Source organism: Python bivittatus, unplaced genomic scaffold, assembly GCF_059951505.1.
Source record: "Python bivittatus isolate LINGU-HERP-01145 unplaced genomic scaffold, Pbiv_v1 ctg000610_np1212, whole genome shotgun sequence".
NCBI lineage: Eukaryota > Metazoa > Chordata > Lepidosauria > Squamata > Pythonidae > Python > Python bivittatus.
In genome coordinates this window covers 56349771-56375158 of record NW_028277088.1, presented here as the reverse complement: position 1 = coordinate 56375158, position 25388 = coordinate 56349771, and the positions used below count along the sequence as shown (strand labels likewise).

Sequence of the window (25388 nt, the reverse complement as noted above, 5' to 3'; positions counted from 1 at the left end):
CTGGCTTGATTCTCTCCATGTGCAGATTCTCATCTTGTAGAAGGATTTCAAGTTTAAACGTCTCTCCCCTGTTTAAATGAATGATGATTGGGGTGGGGGGTCTATTTATTAGTAGTAATAAAGCATTGCTGTAGGAATGTTACTGAAGGTAGACATAGCTGCTCTCTACTAAGACACCTGATATTACAGTTTTGGTAATGATTCCTTAGCATGACAGGGAGGTGTTCAACATTCTTCCCATAGGTGGAACTTCACTATAGCTTTAGAACAATCCACTGTTTGGGTATTTTATTAAGACTGATGTAATTTATAAGAGAATTCTGAAAATACTCACTTGAATTTTACCTTGCACTCCAGTGCTATCCATCCTGCTAGCAACATTTACTGTATTACCCCAGATGTCATATTGAGGTCTTCTGGCACCAATAACACCTGCCACCACAGGGCCTACATTAATACCTGAAAAAGTGACAGAAGCCAAACGCTTAAAAAAAAAAAAAATGAAATCTTGTGGGGCATGGAGCCTGACACAGAAGTGTCTGTGGCACTTTTTTTTCAAGGATACATTTCTATTCTACTGAAATTGCTATTTGATACTAAGAAACTGAAATTGAAAAATAATCTGTGCAGCTCTAGTCTACAGGACATTCTCAAGGTGCCCCCAGTTGTAAACAGAGATGGGGAAGAATGAATGCTAACTTTCTCCTTCCTATAGGCTTCCAGATGAGAAAACAGAAGCAGCTTGTAGACAATGTCACAAATTCTGCTAATAAACAATTAATAAATGCTCACTGGTGTCTAAAAGAAAGGCCTATAGCACCTTTTCAATTAACACTGAGTAGCTTGAAAATTATAGCTGCCAACGCATTTGATAAGCTTAGGCTTTTCTTCAATGGGAGTTCCACTTTGGGTCAACCTCAGGGGAGATGGTGTTGGTGGGAAAATGAATGTTTAATGTCTGGACACTACCAACAGTTAATTATCTGGGATGGCACAAGCTGAAGTAGATCAGTAGAGAGAATATTTCTCTTTGGTCTTCTCACTGCAGACATAAGGGGTGAGTTCACCCACCACTGTGTATGTGACTGTGTCTACCCTCATTCTGCTACCCAGCTAAATTTAAGTTATGCACTCCAAGAATTGACAGTGGATTGTCAAGGCTGGGAAGAAATTTATTCATGTCCATATTTTGCTAAGTCCAGGATTTTTGCCTTCATTATAGCAATCTTATTCTGTGTATATACTTGTAGTGTTGCTTCTGCTGCACAACTGTTTTTATCCCAAGTTTTTGAACTTCAGCAAGATCCATGACTGAAGGAAAATGCAATCACATTATTAGCTTCTTCACACAGCAAAAACTTGGCCTGATCAGTCTGTGATCAGTGGATCAGTCTATCCACCCCAGGATATGGCACCAATGATTACTTTGCTATGTAGATGACTGTCAATCATGGAAATGGCATAAGCTTTTTCCATAAGTTACTTTCTCCCACCTTCTGTGTAAGCAGGCTAAGCAAATGCTTTGACACTATATGACTGTTGAAGACAGGATTCTGGCCAAAATACCATGCCTTTTATATCCAATAAAAGACATATTCTGTTTCTAATCAAGTCATGTATCTAGCATATTCTTTCCCATATTCCTATGACTATTTCCATCTATGGACACATACAAGTATCTGGAGGTGCCTCTTTGCTGCTTATGGTTCCCCCCCCCCATCTCTCTGAAACCTTCTCCCTACTATATGGGGAATTATGGAATTCCTATTTCTAGAAGACTGCTTTTATTATGATTGGTCGTCCCTGCACATTTTCCACAACTTTAATATTAATTAATTAACGGTTGTCAAGTTAGGCAGAAGAAAATTATTTATGTGGCTATTAGCCATAATATTATCTAGTTTACTTTATCCTGTCAGGACATAGAATTTATTTTGTTTAAAAATCTCTATCGTGAAGCTGACAGAAACAAAAACAGCACAGAGTTCATTCTTAAAAATGTAACTCACCAACCCGAAGAACAAAATCATTGTAAGACTGATAGTTGATTTCATCAAGAACATCAAACATTTCTATTGCAAAATCAGCCAGTGTACTGAGATGGAAATAAATTGATTTCTTTGCCTATATTTTAAAAAGAATTTTTTATGTTATTCATAATGTTGTATAGATCAGTGTAAAATATAGTTTTATCTAGTATTTAAACCAGCTGGAGAATCTGTCTATATATATAAATATACAAGAACATATATTTAACAGGCTAGAAATGTTAAATATTCATTTTGGGGAGGGGTTAATTTCACAAGACTAGAACTGTTGTATAGAGGACCACAGGATTAGAAAATTTAGGTGATTAGAAAAATATATGAACAGTTGTATTAACAGCAGTTAATTATTAGTCATGCTTAGAGAAATTAAATTATTTGGGAGGGGGCGTCACAGGAATTGGTAATTACTGATTTCATGTCCTGCATCTGGATTTCTTATAGGTGTCTGTTTAGCCACTGTAGAAAACAGAATACTGGATTAGACGGACCTTTGGTTTAGCGGAGCTCTTTATCACCTCTGACATGATTAGTGTTTGCTAAGAACTCCAACATGGTTGAACAAAAAATATAAAAATACTTATGTGGGATCAAACTAGCGATCTATTCTACATCTAGGAAAACACAAGCAGGTACTAAAGATAAGAGTCCCCTCTCCCACTATTGCTGTACAAGATGTCTTTGGTGACACAGATTTGCTCTTAACATGGAGATTTTACAAATTTCCAATTCCTTTTAAAGCAAAATATATCTTTAGATATTGCCATGTCCTATGGTTGTAGATTCCAGGAATTAAACATGCATCATGTGAACAACTCTTGTTTAACTGTCCTGAATATACTCTTATTTAATGGAGATTCCCAAATTCTAGCATTATGATAGGAAAGACAAAATCCATATTATCCACTTTCTCTACATAATATTCAACATTTTATAAATACATATAATTTCATCCCTGGTTATTTCCCCCCTTAACTAAAAAGCTGTAAAAACTCTATCTCTTCCTTAAAAGAAAAATACTCATTCTCTTGATAAAACAACTTTATTTAACATAGGAGTGATACAAACATAAATAGCTAGCCTAAAACTGATGTACATTGAAGAGAGAGATAAATAAACTAACAAAAAATAAATATCTGAGACAAATAAATTATGGGTGTGTAGCATGTTATGAATTGCTTTTCTCTAGGCTTAACTTTGTATTATATTATTGAGGATAGTGATAATTGCTCAGGTAAAGTTGTTGCTATTACTGTAACACTTCAATTATTAATATGAACCTAGTTGAATTCCATACATCTAGAAAAATCAAATTACAAGATATCAAATCATTCTTGTTTCATCTGTAAAAGCAAGTTGATAGGATTGAGCACCTCCACACACCTCAACAGTATAAAAGATCACCAGAAAAGGCTATGCAGAAAGATCTGAAAACCTATAATTCATTGCATTATCCCAGTCCTCACCCTATGAATAGGTGTTTTGATTAATGCATGCCTGGTTGTGATCAACCAGGCAGGAATTCACAATTAGCAATCTTAATATCATAGCAATAGGTGGCCAACCATCAAAGTAATTAAGAGCTGTGAAAATGTAGTAAGGTTCTATGGAGCAGTATTTTAAAATGTTTTTGGCTAAAACACCTCAAGAAATACTATGAAGATTGAGTTAAATTTGGATAGCTGTCCACTACCACCCCACTCCAAACAAACATCATTCTCCCCAGACAAAATATATTTCATTTCTGAAATGTTATTTAGCCTGAGTTACCCAGTAACAAGTTGTTTTCAGAATTGTAGTTCAAAGAGCATTTATCACACACATAGCAGAATGACCCCGCTCTTGCTTGTTTGCCTGAGAAGAAACTCATACAAACTGTAAGCGATTCATTCAGCAGAGAGCTTAGCCAACAACTATTTCAAAGAGGATATACCTTGAAATAAATATTTATGTATTGTTAAAAGGTTGCAATAAGCAAGAGTAAATAATTTTGTTAATGGCACTTTATAATGCTAACAGTAAATGGGATCTGCTCCAAATCCTAATGATTGGCTTAGGTGCCAGATTATTTTAATTGTAGTTTTTGTCTTCATTTAGACAGAGGCATATTCCATATTCTGGCTTATTTGTTTCAGCCTTTAAATCAGTGTTATTATTTTACAATTGCAAATAAGCCAACTCAAATTCTGAAAGATACAAGGTTTTAAAAAAGCAATTTAAAATTCCTGGGACATATTTATTCCTGACTTCCAGAGAAGATGGCTAACTGAAAACATTTGTGGACTTTTTTAAGGAGCCAGTTAGCAGATTGGCTCCTTTGATCGTCTCTGGATAAAAGAGAGAGACGCGAGATTGCTCAAGCTCTTTCTTCTTATGGTTGTCCCTTTTCCTCACAAAGAGACTGCAAGACAGTGATCTTTGGTGGGGGGGGAGGGGTAATCTGGAGACAGAATTTGCCATATTTGCTCTAGCCACAAATAGAGCCTTTTAAGGGACACTAAGTTTGCATACTTCCCTTGCTAACTTCCTTCAGAAATAGCTTATTAGCAGCTTTAATGAAGTTAAACACCCTCAAAGGAACAAGGTGAAAACACCTGGCGAGTGAGTACCTTCAAACCTTCAAACAAGAAAATGGAGATTTTTTTTTTTTTTTAACATATAAGAATTTAAAATAAACAGCAAAAAACAAGACAAGGTTCTAGCTACAGAAAGTTTTAAAAAGATTAAGGGCTCAGAAAACATTGGCTGAACTTTGAATATTAAGGCTTTGACATTATTTTTAAAGAATAAATACTTATTTGTGGGAAATACATTATCATGGCATTTAAAGATATCTTCAAGGAACTCCACCGAGGACCGTGTTGAGACTTTGAATCAATTATGGCAGTTACGTTGTGTCTTTTTGGGAATAATCTGTATTCAGAACAAGATGTTATAGAACAAGATATACAACAAATTCCATTTGAGAATAGCATGAATGAAGCTTTGGATAAAAACCTGCCATCAGTTGCAAAAAGAAAACTGTATGGGAATAATTCTTTTTTGTTGGATTTAAAAAAGACTGCTCAAAGAATGGAAGAAATTCATAACAAGGATCAACAACTACTGGAATGGATTACAGAGAAAGACGTTCTGTATTAAAAAAAAGGAATATAAAATTGGCTTATTCGACCAGGGTTAAAATGGGGCATGTTGTTACTCTGGGTGGTTCTTTTTGGATTTACTGATATTTTGACTGGAAAAAAAATGTGGTATACTGGATTTGCTCATTTGGTGTTTACATTTTTTACTTTATAGCCATTTTCTGTATCATAATTGTTTAGTTTCTAAATGCTTAATATCTAATTATATGAATTTTTTAAAGGAAAAATTAGCTCTTTTTGTTAGGTTAAATTTTGGTCCTTTTTTGTATTAGGATGCTGGGATTACTTTATGTTTGTGAATAGTTTAAAGTTGAGATATGGAATGTTTATTTGAATGGGATAGGTTGCTATTTGGGGTGGCTATCTCTGGCATTTGGAATGGGAAATTGTTGTTTTTTTTAAGGAGAAATGGTCTCTTTTTGTTATGTTAAACTTTTGGTTTGGTTTGCTTATACTTTTTATGCTTTTTAAATGGGGTTTTGCTTACAGTTAAGCGTTGAGGCATGGAAAGTTGAGTTTTATATTTGTTAATTAATTTTAATATTTTAGAGCTCTGTTTGGACTTTTTGCTGACAACTGGTTAAGAAGATGTTACTATTTGATTTATTACTAAGAAGGGTTATGAGATGAAAAGTTTTATATTTCTTAATTAAGAGGGGTGAAGAAATTATAAAATTGTTTATTACTTGTGATGAGGGTGGGAAGTCACTTTCTTAAAAGGGTTTTTTTGGTATTCTTTTTTCTTTTTCTTTTACTTTGTATTATCTCTTATTGTTGTTTTTAAAATCTTAATAAAATTATTGAACAAAAGGAACTATTTATTCCTGTCTACCTCATACTGAAGGATATGACCAATTTTGAGAGCACTCAAAAGGCAGATGAAGTGGTTCTGAATCTCTTTGAATTGGGGTTCTTACTTTTTTTTCAGTTAGCAGCTTCAGATATGAAGTTTCATGTATGAAACTTCTGATTCTAATGGAAGGTTCAATAACTGATACTGAATAGCAGCTTCCTGAATTGGAACAGTTTATAACAGATTTTCATAAAAATATGCTCATTCCTTGAAGAATTGCAAAGATTTAACTATAAATTATATCTGGCAATTCTTGATAATATAGTATATATTATGACTAGTGTATAACCTACCATCCTTTTAACAAGTATAACAAAGCATTGATACATGATTGCATCTACATACTGTATGACTTAAGTTGTAATGAGTTAAGTTTTCCAGGACTGATTTCATGCAAAATAATGTTTATTTTAAAACTCCCATGTACATGAGAGATGAGTCATTTGCCTCATCATTTCCTAGTAGCCCATGTGACTGAATGACGTTCCTGGAATGTCACTTGAGCACGTCTGAAGAGCAATGATATATTGGAGAATTTTACTCTGCTGCAAGTAACTTTAAAATAATGCCTTAAATAATCTGTAGAAAAAACTCCTCTGCTAAAATAGACAATAAAATGAAGCTGATTTTTAGAGATCTGCATATTTAGCTGTGAGCTGTTTTCTGCACTAAAAAAAATAAAAAAAATAAAATTTATACTGGCTACCCATTACAGATCTAGCTATTTGCAGATACCTTAGAAAGCTTTGTAGCTGCAACAAACAACTGCAACATGTTTTGCATTCTGGACAAAAAAAGGAGTGAAGAATCTTGCCAATCATAAACTTAACTAATTTTGGAAAACTCTGCCTATTTTTTTGGTCTTCAGAGGCATTTTTTTTCCAGTGCTGCATCTTTTCCCCTTCCATACAATTGTTGAAAATAGCTGAGGTCAAAATGTTCAAGCGACTACTCTATATACAGTTTTATTCAGTTTCTAACTTTAACAGGTTCAAAACAAATTCTTAACTTTATTCATAATATTGCTTAAATAAAACATTCCAAATGGAAGATATTTTACCTTGCTGTCTGTAGTTGGCACAAGGCCCACCGCTGCCATATATGTGCTTCCAATTGTCTTGATTTTTTCAATGTCTTTGTAATATTCTTTGTCCATAAGCTTTGTTTAAAACATAAAACTGTTAAACATTACATAGTATTTTAGATAACAAAGAATAATGTGCATGCTTATTTCTTGTTTTAGCATTTATCCTTTTTCTTGGCTCAAATTTATAGCAAATATCCTCTAAAGACTTCAGTGACTATGAAAAATTATTCTGGATCATTCCAAAATAACGGCCTGCTATAATTTGCAACAGCACTCTAACTCAACATATTAAGCAAAACTCATTGATCTTTGCTTCTTTTGTTTAATACAATAAGAAAGAGAAAGCATGCAGAGCATAGCTCCTGGAATTTTTTCCCAACCTCTTAATAACAGTTTCTCTCTGGGCCACGCAACCCCAAGGGAGAAAAGAGCGGGCTTAGAATCAAGGAGTTAGGAATGATCCAAGCCAATTGCCTCATCTGGGGAGATGCCATGGAGCGATACAGAGGAGATCTAGGTGGGGGTGGGGGTCTGGCTCCCTCCCTTTCATCTAAATAATTTTCAAATTTGATCTTTCTTTTGCTGGTTTGTCTCCCCCCCCCCCAAAAAAAAATTTGGTCCCATTCTATTCAATTTTCAAAAGGATATCAGGCTGATGGACAGAAAGAAAGAATCCCAACCCTCTGTACACAATTTATTTCTGACACTGCACCTGGTTGGAAATAATAAAAAGGGTGGGATAGAGGACTACAGAGATGGCCTAGAAGAAAAAATGCAGCAGTCATTAGTGAAATGTGAATCTAGCTGGGAAAACAGAAAAGCGTGAGACAGAAACTCAAAATATTCCACTTTGATCCTTCTTGGTATAAGAGGAAGGAAAGGAGAAATGCTGTCAGGCTTTCAAGTTTCTGTCTATATCAAGAGAATTCTAATATTTCTTGTAGTGTCTCTTTCCTGATCTGTTCTACCTCAAAGGGTGACAGATATATGGAAAGAACATAGCAGCTCCAATGAAACATAGCTGATCTTGAATGTTCTAAAAATACCAATTAATTCATTATCAAAATGGCACAGAGTCTTTAAGTTTTATTATTCCATGAATCACCCCTACATGTTGGGAGGATATTGGGTGAGAGGCAAAGGAAAGACTAATGTAACAAAACCATAATGAAAAAACTTTCAAGCTAACCTGCAGTCTAAAAAGATGGGTCACTGTACTGCTATATGACATAATCCCTTTTAGAGATATTTTAAATTAGTAAACCACTCAACAGATTTAACTGTAAGAATTTTCCCCAGTTAGGAGACTGTATGTCCATTTGATCCGAAATCGGTATTAAACAGTTGATTTTATGAATCATTGTATTACATTATAATTTCACCTTCCAATTTTTATTCAGTAGGCCAAGGCTGCCTCCTATTTCTCCACAGCAACAACCCTGTGAGGTAGGTTTGGCTGAGAAAGAGAGAGAGACTGGCCCAACAGCAAAACTAAAGACAAATTAGGTCTTACCTCATCAAAATCGGCTATAATTTCATTTAGCAGGCGTAAACATTCCACTCCCATGTTATTGCCATCCAGTTCAATGTAAAAATCATTGAAATTTGGGATGGAAGCAAACATCACTCCCACTTGTGAATATGACTGGTAATACAGGTCCTGAAATAAATGATTACATTTCTTAGTAGACAAGAAATTTCAAGGGATTGGATCCAGACTAAAAATCAGTGGACTGAATCCAAACTAAATTAGCTATATTTAGTTATCCCATCCTTGCTGTCAGGGAGCAAAGAACACAAAGGGCTTCTTAAAAGATGAAGACCTCTCCAATGTTCTCTTACTTTTTGTCAGCATACTGACTGATAATTTCTGGTAGCAATTACCAGATTAGCAACTAATGTAACGTTATCTCTGGTACAAAAAGATGCTGATAATACTCCTACATTGTCAGTATCTTTACTTTACTGGAAGGCTTCTCCAGTCTTTGAGCAAGCCACCTTGGCTATTGGCTATTTCATTCTGTAATCTAGAATGATGGAGAGAATTAATACTTCTCAATATTTTTCAAATGCTGTGAACCCTTGCTTCACACCGTTCAATCACACAAATAAAAAACGCAGGGCATTCATCGGGAAAGCACAGTGCAGTTAAGTCATCTCAAAAGGGAAAACTGTCACTCTTTTCTTCTGTGATGTAAATTTTGAAAATCTCTAAGAACTGCTCAGAGCAGGGCATAGTGAACAAAAATATAATGTGTGCTATGCTGTGATTTGCTTGAATTAAAATAGGATGTTATATTATTATGGTAATGGTAACTGGGTGTTTTTAATGAGTACAACCATCCCTTGAATTCTGGAAGTTGACGTCCACACATTTTCAAGTGGCCAAGGTTGAGAAACACTGCCTTGACCTATGATTATAATCTTCATAAAGATCACTATCTTCAACGTGATTATTTTTGACGCCTATATCTGGCATTCCTTATCTTCAAGGAATTAAGAGCAACGTAGTATCCCATTTCACATTGTCAACAGTACTGTGGGGCAGGCTAGGCTAAGAGGTGAGGATTTACTCAAATCTAACCTTTGAGTTTCATGGCAGGGCTGAGAGAAAAGTCTAATTTCTCCCATTCCAGGACAGTGACTCTCCTATAAATAAGCTAACTCGAACTTTGATCTATAATGTAATTTATAAAGAGATAAACAATATTATTTCCTGATAAATTCAAAGTATAATCCAGAATTTACTCATGATACTTTAAGCTGGTTTGTAGGATTTCTTCAATATGATACTATTCATCAGGAGAGGCTGTTCTGCATTTCCCATTAAAAATGTACTGTTCAGTTGATGAAAACAAGGTATTTATTGATTTATTTATTACATTTGTATGCTGCCCATTTCCCCCAGCGGGTGACTCTGGGTGGTTCACAATTACAGTAAAACCCACAAACCGTTAAAAAATAAATACCCACAGTAAGTAATTAAAAAATGAGGCTATAAAAACAAACCCTAACCAGTTTTTTTCTGCTACGCTATACCAGGTTGGGAGTCCTCTGCCTCAGTGATCCATTTAGCTATTTTCCTGAAGTTTTAGCCAAGCTGTTTGGTCTTTAGACTACCTCCTGTGTGATTCTTCTTTGCTGCTCCTGTAAATCTGTAAATTTCTATGCTACTTTTAAATGTTGTATTATTGTTGCTCACACAGTAAGCCAGATATTTAGACTGGATTTGGCATTTTTGTCCACCTATCGAGTCCTTCCCAAGAACCTGGGATAAGCAGATGTTGTTGCTTGATGATGTTAAGGTATCGTGGCAGGATGTAAGCTGTTCTAAGTAAAGCTGCCTTTTACAACTGACTGATGGTGATTTTGTCAATGCCGATGGTCTTCAAGTGGTACTCTAGTTGTTCTGGGATCATGGGATGATGATGATGATGATGATGATGATGATGATGATGATGATGATGATGATTTCAATGAAATTAAAGCACTGGAGAAATGAAAAGGCATGACACAAATCTTGAAAAACAAATAATTATCTTCCTTACCATGTTCCTTGGATTAGACATAAGAAAATGCTGAGCAACATGTGCTGGCAACAGATTGAAAAGAATTCTTTTGTTATCCAGTTTCACTCTCTCCATATCATCTCTCTCTTCTTCTGCCTATCAGAAGAAAAAATGATGTTCTAAACAATGAAGGCTACAAATATCAACAGACTTGTTAGGGATGAAGTACCACTGGACACTGTGAAAGGCATAGATTGCATTGTAAATAGTGAAAATGATCAGATTTATAATTGTTGAAAGCCATGAGTGATACCAGAAATTCAGAGCAGAGGTGCTTGAACGGGAATATTCAATTCGAATTTCAGAAACTGATTGCCACTAAGCCTCTCTGAGTTTGTACTGATCAACCCCCCTTTTGGACCTTTCAGATTCCAAAGGATAGCTAAAGATAGATTGTTCCAATAGAAGAGGATATATGTAGCTAGGGTTGAACTGAGCAACCAACACCCAACAGGGATTAACACCAGACAAACAATCAAGCAGAAAACAATACCCCAATCAAGGAACTACCAAGGAGAAAACAATACCCCCACCAACACTGGCAGGGCAAGCTACTGTATATAAACAAGGAGCAAACCCCACATTCACTAGCACTGATGGCGTTATCTAGTTGGATAATGAAACGTCCACAAGCAAACCACCAAGCTCAGAGAGCACCAAGGACTCGAAGGATAGATTGTGTTGATTGGGTGGGTAGTGGGAGGGAGGATAGCTGAAGCTTAGAAGAACTCCTGAATTACAAAAAGCAAGGAGTCTGTTACCCAAATGGCAAAAGACATGCAGAGGTTTTCTCCCATCAAAAAATGCTGCATAGCATTCAGTCTGAAGCCACAAGAGGCTCCTATTAGAGATGATTGTCTTTATAGTCCAGACAATGACCCTTTCATGGGAAATATATATCTAGGCTTTGAGATTCTGTGGGAACTTGACAGTCATGTTTGCAAAACTCTGAACAGGGTGATATTGACCCATCTCCATTTGTAACTGCTCCAGAAGATCCCTATTATGTAGCAAAATCCTGATGCCCTTATGGGGGGAGGGGGAGGAACAGACCAGTTTCTTACTGCAAGGACTGTAAGATATTAAACCATAAACAAAGTCAAATAGACAAGTCATTCAAATTTATCTCATAGCAGACTGTATTTCATTTTTACAACATTACCAGCAAAGCCAGATACTTCATTGAAGAAATCCTCTAAAGTAAAAGACCACTAGAATGCTTTTATTCACTGCATTCTGCAGCAGTCAGTACCTTTCATTCCTTGCTTTGGCTGATGTGCTGAAGTTGAGAGTACTGTACATGCTTTCAGGCCAATGGTCCCAAGTTTAATTCTGCCATCTCCAAATACAGCCAAGAAACTTTCTATATGAAATCATCAGGGAAGCCCACAAATCAGTGAAGACAATATTAAAGTACATGGAATGACGCTTTCACTTAGTGCAAGGCAACTTACATAAGTTGATTTTTTTAAAAATCCTAAAATATTCCCAGGCACTTAAGTCATTCTGGTACCTAAATCTCCTGTGTTTGTATGTATGTCTTGCAACCTGTACATCTGACCCTGAAGAAAGGGGAAAAACCTGCTTTGTCTATGATCCTCAGAGGTCATGGATCAGAATTAATTTTGATATACAAAGTGAGAAGAAAAGGCAGAGTTACTGTTTGAAAACAATACTGCAAGAGTGCAGGACTTGGGAAAGTTGGAATAATAGGTTGCATGCCTGCAATTATGGTTTTTCAAGTGGTCATCTGTACACTTACTTGAATGAATTTCTGCAACTGTGCAGACATCATCACATCTTTCTCAAAGCTAAGCGAGGATGCATTTTGGCAGGGTCTTGCATGCTGTATCTTTGTGGATGTAACAATGACCATTTTGTGGAATGTAACAATAGCCACTTGAAGAATGAGTTTTGAAAAAAACAACCTATTCTTCAGTGTGATATATGTAACAAGCTGCATTTCTTCATGATGGAATATAAACTGATGAAATCACATTAAAACATAGAACACAATATGACCTTGGAATTTAGATGGTACTGATAAATGGCTATGACTGCTCAATAACTGTAACACCATAGCTGCAGCAGCCACAGTCTGTGGTGAGTAAGGTCATTCAAGAAGTTGTGGTGGAAGTATAGCTAATGTATAAACTAAATGAATGGTCTCTGAAATCCAAGGAGCATCTTATGTAGAGAAGCTGCAGTGCCGTTCTTGGGAAGATCATAACAGAAGGATAAATACTGAATGCTCCAAAAGAGCACAACCTACTCACATAGAAAGCTAAAGCCCTGCCAACATCTAAGCAGTGCAGCACTACTTCCAGAGGACCTCGATGGACAGCAATACTTCTATCTCGCTTGGGTTCAGCTTCAACCTGTTCCATCTTATTCTAGATCCTGACAGCCTCCAGGTACTGAGCTAAGATATTAACAGAGTCTCTGGGGTAGCAGTATAGAGCTGGATATAATCAGTGTATTGATGATATCATAACCCAAAATGTTGGATGATTTTTCCCAGTGGCTACATGAGATGTAAAAAAAATAGGGGATAGAGGAATGACTTCTGTGGCATACCACAAAAGATGCCACTGGGTCAGCATCTCTTCCTCTGCCACCAGCAACTGGGACTGACTGGTGAGGACAGAGCAGGAACTCTGTTACAACAGGGCCTCTGATCCTCAACCCCTGCTGGTGGTCCAGAAGGATACCGTGATCAATGATATCAAAGACTGCTGAGAAGACTAAGAGGACAGAAGGGGTGCACTTTCCCCATGCAGATCCTGACAAAAATAATCTACTAGAGTAAACAATGCTGTTTCTGTCCCAGACCCACTTCTTCTAAGGTGTTCATCTGCCAGCACTATATCAACAACTTTAACTAAAAAGACAAGGTTGGAGACTAGGTAGTAACTATCTAAAACCACTGGATCCAGGAAGGTCCATTTTAGGAGGGAGCACACCACAGCCTTCTTCAATACTACAAGCAACACCCCTTGCTTAGTGAAGGTTGACAATCCACTATATCCATGTGACCACACACAATGCAGCTACTCTAAGGAGCCAAGAGAGAAATGGCTCAAGCCCACAGGTGGCAGAGGACATTCTAATGAGTACTGCACTCACTTCAACAGAATTCACAGGCCAAAAGAATTTTAAGATAACATGGCAAAATGTTGCCCTAATCATCACCATACAGTCTGACCATGAAGCTTCAGGTGAACCTGAACAGTTTTATTCGTAAAATGCTGTACAAATTGGTCACAACAACCAACTGGGATCTTGATACTCTCTGAAAGGGACTTCACCATCCTAAACAAGCCTGATGGAAGTAAGGTGCTTTGTCTCTCTGGTCATCATGGTGTTGGCATGAATATAGGTATGTACCTATACTAGGTCTGGTACACTTTTTGACATTCTCCACTTGTGCTTCAGGTGGAGTTTCTGTCACTTCATTTCCTGGATACCACTGAAATAGGTTGCTTGGAGTAATCCTGTCAAATGTTTGGGTTGCTTTTTGTTGCTAGAGGTTAACTAGGCATTTGATGGAATTGGTTGATAAATAGCCAGGAAACTCCCCACTGGAAACCATTTGGATCCATTAGGTGCCTGGGGTGGATCATCCTAATGGGTCTACTCATGTTACAGAGGTCCTGGATAGACTCCCCTAGGCCAGACTATGGCAAAGGGGTGATAGAAATCTCCTCCAGATCTATATTTCAAAACAACTGCTCCAAGGCAAAAATGAGATCTAGCATGTAACCACCTACATATGCTGGTCCAGAGATTACTTAGGACAAGCCTATGGTTGCCATGGAGGCCATGAACTCCTGGGCTTTCCCCAAATCATCCCCAAGGCTCGGAGACTGAAGTCTCCAACACCAAATGGCAGGGGAATCTCCATCAAAAACCTAAACACCAAGTCCAGTAGTTCAGGGATGAATACTGCTGGGCAGCAAGGTGGCTAGTACACCTGGAGAACTCCAAGCCCTCTGAAAGAATGACAACTCCACCCTCATTCAACCAGGATTTTGCAATACATATCAGAACTGCCTCTTTATCCAACACCAAATTGTGAATGAATGAGCTCTTCTTATAGACAGATCTGGTTGCCAATAGCATCCTGAGGCCAAGAAACTGGCCAATTCAGTCACTGAGTTGGAAGTAGAGATTGTCAAGAAATTGAAAGACTCTCTTCCTTTGGAATGGTCTACACTGGACCATTTCAATCTCATTAATGCAATCCTATCTCAACATTCCCCTTCTCACTAATGCCCTTAGAGTGGAGGCTTTGCCCTCCCCTTGTCTTACAATAAGTAAGGGCCACCCATCCACTGCCTTGACTGTCATCCAAGGCAGCTATCCACAGCCAAAATAATGGTCCAAGCTTCCCCAGGCCAATGAATGGAGAAGGAGGCATCAGCCTGAGGCAAGGATAAATATAAAGCAGCTGACAAAGCTGAGGATCATAAAAGAAGATGAAAAGGCCAAGGGAAATCTACCAGGAAGGGGAGTTGGGGCTGGAACTTGTACACTGCCCAAATTTATACAGTCCATATTTATGGTTATATTTCTATATACATTTGATGGGTAATTTGTTAGTTAAAATTATTTCTCTAGCCTTGGAAATAGTAAGAGGATATAGAAACTGGGGACTTAACACAATGTTTTAAAAAAGAAAAAGAATATCTTGCCTGCACAGCCCAGAGGTAGTCCAAACGTAACTTCAGATCCACCTGTCTTGAATGAAGTGCCAAAGCACAGGAGAACAGCAAGATGGCTAATATTGGTTCATAGCCACGTATATAAAAGGAGCCATCCCTTTAAAAAGAAATAAATTATGTAAACTTTTTATTCTTTGCCATCCTCAAAAAGTTAAAATAATATGACTGATAATTCTATATCTAACTCTACAGTTGTTGGGATTCAAGTAGTATACTATTACTACTTAGTGTGGGCAATGTGATGGCACAACAGAATATAAAAAGAGCAGTAGAAGCAAGGTATGGGAAAGGTATTAATTGGCCCTTCTGGATTTGTGGAGGAGAGAAGGAGCTTCCCTTATTTTTTGTAAATTTCTCTGTCTCTCTTCTGGTGCTTCTACTACAGGTTTTCTTCTCTCAGCTGAGACACAGGCTGAAGTGTATGATGAAGGAAAGAACTCTATCATGAACCTAGCTTTTGACTCTGCTGGAGATACAAGGCATCATTATAATGATACTTCTATGAAATAAGTTCTTGCACTAAGGGCTTTAATAATCTCAGTTAAGATGGTGAGTGGAAAAAATAATAGGAGATAGAGAGAAAAAGCAAATAAAAATGGGGATAGAAATGAACAAACACTGTACAGGGCTTTGTTCTATGGAAGACTAAGTAGCTAAAGACCACCTTCAAAATCTCTCACATGTATTAAAATCCGTTCCCCTCTGTACAAGCGTGAAGATAAACTATGGAAACAATAGTGAAGTTCATCTGTAATTATGCAAATACTTACCCTACTGCCTTTCGGTATCCACTGAGTTCCAAAATAACTATATACAGAATCATAACAAAAAGTAGGAGGATCAATTTTGGCAAAGAAGATACACGTAAAAATATTGCCAGGGTCAGAGTCCCCACAACGCAGGAGAGAAATGCATAATGAGCTGTATCGCATGGAAGTTCAGTCATTGTCTTATTTGTCCCACTGGGAGAAATTATAACTATAGAGCTGCTGGAATTAGTGCTCCAGATCCAAGGCATACAACCAACCTGCAGGAAAATAGGAAGTACACATTAAATCATACTTATTGTTAAAATAATTCCATAAAGTTGAGTTTGGACATATGTGTCTTTATGTCATAGCTTCAGCACTAGGCACAGACTGTCTGTGAAGTTAAACATATGATTTGCAATTGCTTGTTTTAAAAGTATCTTCCTTTCATCATTATGTGTCTATATATGGATGGGTGGCTAGTTTATTCTGTTATATCTTACTTTGATCCCGGTAAAATTCCCTCCATTTGCTCATAACTATTAGCCTTGGAAGGGAAATACCCTTCAGTAATAATGAATGTTTTCCTAACAGGCTAGCAATTGTCATGTAGGTTGAATTTATTTCCACCAGGTCTGGGACAGAACAGGAAATGATTAAATTCCTTTCCTACAAGAATTGTTCTGTCTTCCTATATATGTTCTTAACTTCAAAAAGAGAAAAGAGCTGTAAAAGCACAAGATATAGAATGTCTCACATCTACTTTGCCTCAAAATGATCATTTGGCTGCTTGAATGAGCCATTACAGTACATGGCATTTCCGTATCACCAGTTTCATTCTCAAAGTTTGGAATCAACCTGTATTGAACTTTGCTCTTTTGAACTTGAAAAACACAGAACATGCAGAGAATACTTTGGCTTTCATGGCCACCCTGTTTTCCTTCAGCTGATCAACAGAAAAATGCAAACAATGTCATATAATCCATTTTGCTTACTGAGGTACTAGCAGTCACAGAGTAAAAGTGATTTCCTAACCACCATTCCATGCAAAAAAGAAATGAATTGTTAGTGTCACTCTCCATTTTAGAATGTATATTTTAGTATGTATATATTATATGCATTTATCTGGAATGCATTTAACTGAGAGGTTGCTTTGATGGGAACCTTCAAGGAAAAAAAAAATGGCCTTTCCCAATACTGTGACCAACATTGCATGTTCCTGTGGTGGCTGGATTGGGGAAGGGTGACATAAACATCAACAGTGCCTACAGGAAAAAAAAAAAAAACCTTCTTGCATATGATGAGACTAAAGTTTTATGTGGGAGAGAGGGCTGCGGTGAGGGAGTAGTGGAATTCCTGCCAGTAGGAAAATGGAATGGGAACAAGAATGGCAGTGATTTAAATAAAGTATAAGTTTTGCTGCAGTTTCCCTTGAATCAGAAAACAATCTGAACTTTATTTATTTGTTTGATTTTTAATACTTTAGATTTATAAGGCTGCCCAACTCAGTAATGACTTTTATGCAATGCATGCATTAAAAAAACAACATAACATCTAAAACCAAGCAAAACAGAATAAACATAATGGGCAAACAAACATATACCATAGCTGAAGCAGAAAATACACTCCAGATGGACATGGCCAGACCTATTCTAGAGTTAAAACAAACAAACAAACAGGTTTTTAAAGATAATTTAAAGGATTGCACAGGTGGGGCAACTAAACATCTGGGGGGATGTTATTTCAGAGAGGAAACCTTGTGACAGAGAAAACAGATGACATTATTCAATGGATGGGACATGAAACACATCTGGTCTGTTGAACAGAAATGATAGGAGATGTGGTCCCTCAGACAGACAGTTTAGTTCTCTGAAACAGATGACTTTATGTGATCAACAGATGCAGAACACATTTATCAATCAATCAATCAATCAATCAATCAATCAATCAGTCAATCCTATCTTATATCCAATAATCCTAGGTAGCTCTCAACAAACTAATAAAAGCAACAATAAAACTATCATGTCACCTATACACAAAGCAGCACACTCCCCACCAGGGTGCCATAATATCCATCAGTTCCACAATTGCTCACTCTTCCCTACCCTAAAGCAACACCTGGTGGAAGAACCAGGTCTTCACGGCCTTCCAGAAGACTACAAGCCTGGGTTGGTGGGCGGCAGTTCTAAAGGGCCAGGGCAGCTACCAAGAAGGCATGTCTCTGAGGTCCCACCAGGTAACAACATTTAAGGGAAGGGACCAGGAGCATTCCCATCCTGTCCAATGCCCTTGAGGAGGGGCAATCCCAAAAATAAGTGGCCATATGTCATTCAGGACTTTAAAGGTGATAACCAGCACCTTGAATTGCACCTGGAAAGAAACTGGGAGACACTGTAGCTCACATAACAGCAGTGTAGCACAGGCAAACCAAGGAGCGCCCAGAATGGCATGCACCAGTGCCTTCTGGAACAGGCAGGCCCATGTAGAGCATGTTGTAGTAATCCTGTGGGGAAATGACTAAGGTATGAGTGACTGTGAGCAAGTTCTCCCTGTCCAAGAATGGGCGCAGCTGATGCACAAGATGGATTTGTGCAAAGGCTCCCCTGGCTATGGTTGCCATCTGCTCCTTGAGCAGGAACTTCAAGTCCAAGTAGATCCCCAATTTGCACACCAACTCTGTCTGGGGAAGTGTAACCCTTTCCAGAGTCAAGGAGGCTAACACATCAGACCGGGGTGTTGGGGGGATATGTCTAAAAGCCCAAAGCCACTCTGTCTTGCTAGGGTTGAGTTGCAGGCAGTTCCTCTCCATCCAGGCCCTTACAGCCTCCAGGCAGTGGGTCAGCACCACAATAGTATTACCTGCCTGGCACGAGATGGTGATGTATAGTCAAGTATCATTCACATACTGATACCACATCTCCTCTCCTCTCCTTTCCTCTCCTCTCCTCCCAACACCAACTGGAACTGTTTATGGAGGAGAATCACTGCGAAACAGTGCCCCCCCCACTTCCAACCCCAAGAGCTGGTCCAGAAGGATACCATGATTGATGGTACCAAAAGCCACTGAGACATCCTGGAGGGCTAGGATGGACACACCACCTCCAAGCTCTCCAGAGGTCATCCACAAGTGCAACCAATGTCATTGTCCGGCCTAGCCCAAGGAACTCCAAGAGACAATGCCAATTCAGTCCAGCTATGTGTATTAGCTACAACCTCTAGCAAGAATCTTCCCAGACTAAAACCCCAGTTCCCAAAGTCCTCCAGCCACAACAGTGTGAATTCCTCAGGGAGGTGCCAGTCTCATCCTCTTGTTCCTCCCACGCGGTTCTGGCGAGCTAAGAAAATGTTTATCTCCCTGAGCTTGGCCTTCATAATTCCATTCCATCACAGTCATCTTGGTATTACAACATGGCCTGAATCCTGACTGAAAAGGTTCTAGGCAATCCGCTTCATCCAAGGCCCTCCGAAACTGGGCACTTACCATCCTTTCAACAACATTCCCCGAAAAGGGAAGGTTGGAGATTGGTTGAACACTGTCTAAAATTGTTGGGTGGAAGGATGGCCTCTTGAGAAGGGGATGTACCTTCCTTTACTGGTTGATTCCAAAGTGGTGCTAAACATTGGTGTGAAAGTTTCCACAGGCAAAACTTGTATATTTTCCCAAAAATGGGAAGTATTTGTCCCATAATGGGATAGTATTCTGCAAATTCTGAGTTATAAAGTGCTGGATTTATAGCTGATATACTGTACATTCATGTGGAAACTAGTCCACAATCTTTGATTCCCCAATCCTCTTCCATTGTTTTGAGAAAACCACTCTCCTTTAGAAATTACTGCAAAGCAGGAGGATTTCTAGTACAAAATGATTCATATACCTTTACAAAATAATGGAATTATATGCAGTGCAGTGAAGTATAAGATAACCTAGGAATCAGTATAATATTTTGTAGGCAAATTTATGACCCTGGAAATTCTTAAAAAACGTAAGACAGACAAGTAAGGAACATAGAGAACAGCAAACTACTACAAATTTAATTCAATATTCTCCTTAAAAAATAAACTTTATTAATGAGCAGAAAGTAAATTTTAATTAAGTCTAATGTAACCATAAGAAGAAATATGTATCTCATTATATAATATTGTGATATAGTCTGATGTGCAATTACACATCATTATCACACCATTGTTGTAGTGTAGTCCAATGTATAGAGCTTCTGTATTTCTGATAGAGTGCATTTGTATGTGTGAATGTATCTACAGGCATATGCCAGCACATGGATGTGTACATAAAGGTAAAAACATATTTGAGTTCTACATGCAATAAGTAGACTAATTCAAGTCTTTGATCTATGTTTATGAAGCAACAACATTAATTCATCTTACATTTCAGCATTCACAAACTAGTCTTTGAGAGAGGTAGCAACAGCAACACGTAGAATGCAGAACAGTTTAGGGGTTATTGGTTTATTGTTTTGGTCTTCTAGGCCATCACTTCAATTGGAGATCTATTTTCACAGAAAGATAGTTACTGCAATATAAGGCAGAGGCAGGATCTGTCAGCCTGTGTGTTATCTCAAACCCATAATCAGCTCAGTTAGTATTAGGCATTGCCAGAAGCAAGCTGATGGGATAGTACATCTCTCACTGATAGTATTCATTTGTTTATAAACTGTCCCACAGGTCTCTGGTGGTATACAAAATCAAAGGCAGGATAAAACATATAAGAAAAAGAACATATCTCTACGCAATAACAGACAATAATGGTGTAAATCTTCCTCTGGCTCCTTCATCACTAAAAGCCTTTTGGAAAAGCTGGGTTTTAACTCTTCTCCAGATGGCCATAAGAGTGGTGGCCATTCTTGCTTCTAAATTAAGGGAGGAGCCACCAGGAACGCTTGTCTCTGTGTCCCTCCACACTACCACCCGATAGGAGTGGACCTTCCACAAAATGATGTAACAATTTATTTACAGGTTGATATTACTTACCACACAGCCTTGTGCCACTGAGTAAATTAGGATCACAATAAAAATACATAAAATGGTTCTAATTTGTATTGTCAGGCACCCTGGAAAACACTGAAAAACAAAACCAATATATTTTAAGTGGAAAATAATAATAATAATAATAATTTTACAAAAATGGCATAAAATTAGTAATGTTCTGATGCATTTTGTAGATGGTTTTCCAAATTGTTTACTATATTTTTGATCATTTAATAGTCCTTGGAGATTTTAATCTTATTACAGATTTTCATTTTGATAGAAATACTTCATGTATTTATAATCGGAATCGGAAAGTGATGCAAGCTTATATGCAAGAATGTAACTTGAAGGATATTTGGCATTTACATCTCCCCACAAAAATTTCTTATGCTCATAAAACTTGTTTTAGATTGGATTATTTTCTTCTTTACTTGATAATGCTTTAATTAACTCAACTGTGATCTCAGATCATGTTCAAATTACAGTAACATTTTACTTCAAAGGTGTTCAGTCAGTTTATGATAGATGATATTTTAATACTTCTTTGACACAGGTTGATAATGTTTATGATTATATTATATTAAACAGCAAACATGACAATTTAATGAATTTAATCAAGTTTCTACCAGTCTACAGGTAGATGGGATGCATACAACAACATGGGATGTGTTGTTGCTTACGCCTCTGTGAAAAATAAAAATCTTAGTTACAAACACATGGAAAATTTGGTTGAAAAGTGTCTACTGGCATCCACAAGGAATCCCATGGAACAGACTTATAATGCATTCTAAGTCTATCTCAGTCCAGATTTATTAAAAATAGACAAGCATCAGATAATTTGCGTTTATTGATATTTTGGAGATAGCTTCAGATATATTAGCTTTCAGCATCTAAAGGCTCAAAATTTTTATATACTGAAAATGCTACTGAAATGGTTCAGATTAATTTTCTAAAGCAAGTTATTTAGATATTGTTTTTTGCCTAATTTTATTAAATGGATTGCAATTTACTATTTGGAACCAGCAGAAAGATTAACAGCAGAATAGTTATGGCTGTTAAATGGATTTTCTTAATAAAATATGTATGTGTTATTTGCGTGTGAGAGAAAGAGGATGTATGAAGTCAAACAGAGAAAAATCTTCAAAATTCATATTTTTCAAGCAACAGACTGCCAACAATAAATGAGCAACAGGAAGGATGATAGAATGAGTGGCAGGTATGCTGGTGGTAAAGTCACCACTACGCTGTTTTCTTCTCCTAGCTGGTAGCCTCATGGTCAAGCCAATTCTTTTCTGCTCCACCTGTGATTAGAAGGGAAGCTGTCTAACTGGGCACCCATCTCTAACTACTTTGCAACACAGGTGTTAACTTGACCTCTATTAGTTGGCTACCAGGGGCTTTCTCTGCCTTCTCTGCAAAATGTGAGGCTAAGCGAAAACTGTTCAATGAGTATTTAAATTCCATGGACCTCATGTGACCCCGAGTTGTGACTTCCTGCTGGCTTCCCTGTTGACTATGCTTGTTGGAAGCCAGCTGTGAAGGTCACAAATGTGACTGTGGGACACTATCTGTTGTAAATGTGCGCTGGTTGCAAAGCGCCTGAATTGTGATCGCATGACTGCTGCAACAGCTGCAAGTTCAAGGACTGTTCACAAACCTACTTTATAACCTACACCGTTGTAACTTCACACAGTCACTGAATGAGGCACTTGGTAAGTGAGGACTACGTGTATAAGCTCTGCTAGGGCACAATGGTATGTCTCCAAAGAAGAACATTAAACTACTTTCATAGGTTCAGCAGAACTCTGGCTTTTCTGAACTATTGATCTTTGGAAAAGGAGATTTCTCAAAATCACTGTCTGATATGAAGAGCTGCTATTTAAAGAAAATAAGGTTTTAAAAAAACCCCATAATATTCCTGAGTTGTTAAGCATATCAGAAGTATATTTCTGGATCTCAGCCAACGGCTACAGTGGACAGCAGAAAACTGAACTTCTATTGAAGTCTCCCAAACACAACTCAGTTTCACAGTAGAAAGCTCTTCAAGCACTTATCACTTATTTATTGGAGTGTGATGCAGTCATTATTCCTTCTGGGTGTCAGGACTGGTATAATTTTTATTTTCACCAATAACAAAACAGATTTAACAAAAGCTTCTTTGGGGAAATGAAAATATAGGATTCATAAAAGCCCTAAAGTGTATTAAGTATTACATTAAAACAGCAAAACAGCTATCTGTCTATAGGCATGAAGTATAGGAGAAATAAAATCAAGACCCGGGTAATTGCTACACATATTCCTTTTCCATAAGAACAGTTCACAGCATTTCAAGTCACTTACTTGTACTCGAGTGACATGTAGATACATGATACATGCCACCAGGAAGCATATGCAAAACACTAAGAGAACAAGGACTACGGTACTCCTAGAAAGAACACATAAAAACTGAGTCATGGTACACAAATAAAAGCAATTTCTTTACAACATTACTAGAATCTATCTAAATAATCAAGGACTTGTCTGTCTCAACAAATAAGTTCCTTCATGTTGCATTCTAAATTATCCTTTCTCTGCTGTTCACCATTTTCAGTGGTATTACTGTTTTTGTATGTAATTAGTAGAACCAGGGTTCTTTGGAAAATAATCTAAAACAAGTCCTCTATGAATAAAGTTTACAGTGATTGGAACTTTTAAATTTAAGAATAATGTGAATAGAAGGATGACAGGTATAAACCCATCTGATATGGAGACAGTGGTGAGACCAAGGATTATCTAATAAAACAACATGGTGGTAGGTTCAAGAGCAATAAAGGAAGCACCTTTTCATACAGTACATGGTCAAAATATTGAATTCAGTATTGCATCCTGAGTGTTGATACACTATATGCACCTTCTAGGCACATTATGTTGGCTTGCAAAATAGTCTCTAGATTAGAGATCTGTGCTTGCTCAGAAGAGTGTTTAGGTTAAAACTGGGCTGTGGTTGTGCTTTTACCATACTGTCAAAATACTAACCAATATTGTTCTTACTATTAGTAGGACTGTCCTTACCAGTATTGTCCTTACCATTAACTATATGTTATATGGAGATGACAAAGGCTAGTAACCTAGTCTACATCTTCTCTATCTTACTAAAAAGCACTATGTGAAAGCCTCACTTCACAAAAGCTATCATATGTGGTAGAGTTCAGTATCTATGGGCTCATCTAGTTATGACCATGACATATGGAAGACTGTGACTTTGAATGTGTGAGGAGAAAATCATAATGAACATTAAGGAAATGAAATGAAAGAATGAAAAACAGGTATGCTATATGGTAGTGAACCTACAAGAAAGAAAAAGATGTAATAGATGATATGAATGAAATAGGATTGATAAATACACTCAGAGAAGAAAAGGTTTAATTATGAATGAAAGGGCTAAAATGTATGTCATAAAGTATGAATTTGTGTAATATAAATTATTGTGGATTTGTATGAAAGCAGGAATCAACAAGTTGGTGATAGCTGTATATTAAACTCCAGAGAACAATGACAATGGAAGAATCACATTTGAGTTTTGGGAAAATATTCTAAATGAATGAAATCCGGGGGAATATTACATTAGGAAATGTAAATGCATGGGTATGAGCATGATGACAAAATATAGGAAGCAAAGCAAATCTTTATTACAGTCATAGACCAGCATAAGGAAGGTGGGGTACAGCCATTAAAAAAAACTTAAATGATACATGCAATGTAAAAACAAAAATCTAAAAAAATAATGAAAAGCTAGAATATATAAAAGATACATGAATTAAAAACCAGAAGTATACATAAAAAATAAGAATTTAAAAGAAGGGGTAGGAGGATTAGATGAGTGTAGAGCACAAAAGGTTAGTATGTGGAAGACTATATCAAGTTGCAAAGCTCTCTAATATGGTGAACTAGGTGCTCATTAAATCTAGTTTATAGCACAGGTCATCATCTGACAAAATTTGAGCATTGCTGTACAGAACCTGGCAACATTGTATGTTACAGAAGCATTGGTATCTGAAAGCACAGGGTGGTGAAAAAGTGTCTTAACAGGCACCGGAGAAACACATGCTCTGTTGTTTCTCTGTGTCCAGAGTCACAGGGGCATTGTTTCTCCAGGGGAGGAATCTTCAAGGACTTCAAGGACAGCTGAGGGGAGGGCATGACATCATGCCAGAGTAAAGGCCCTACTGTGTTGTTGTTCAGTCGTTAAGTCGTGT

General features: G+C 37.3%; 1 protein-coding gene across 1 annotated transcript in view; it reads right to left on the bottom strand.

Moving 5' to 3' along the window:
* The window catches only part of ADCY1 (adenylate cyclase 1), a 177758-nt gene that overhangs the window by 10586 nt on the left and 141784 nt on the right, over positions 1-25388 (bottom strand). The window contains exons 11-19 of the mRNA XM_088150071.1: positions 23494-23578; positions 21157-21246; positions 16192-16448; positions 15392-15518; positions 10677-10793; positions 8642-8788; positions 7102-7200; positions 2010-2124; positions 335-459 (exon numbers count right to left, since the gene is read on the bottom strand). Of these exons, the coding sequence (XP_088006197.1) occupies positions 335-459; positions 2010-2124; positions 7102-7200; positions 8642-8788; positions 10677-10793; positions 15392-15518; positions 16192-16448; positions 21157-21246; positions 23494-23578 (1162 nt within the window). The remainder of the gene's footprint in view (positions 1-334; positions 460-2009; positions 2125-7101; positions 7201-8641; positions 8789-10676; positions 10794-15391; positions 15519-16191; positions 16449-21156; positions 21247-23493; positions 23579-25388) is intronic.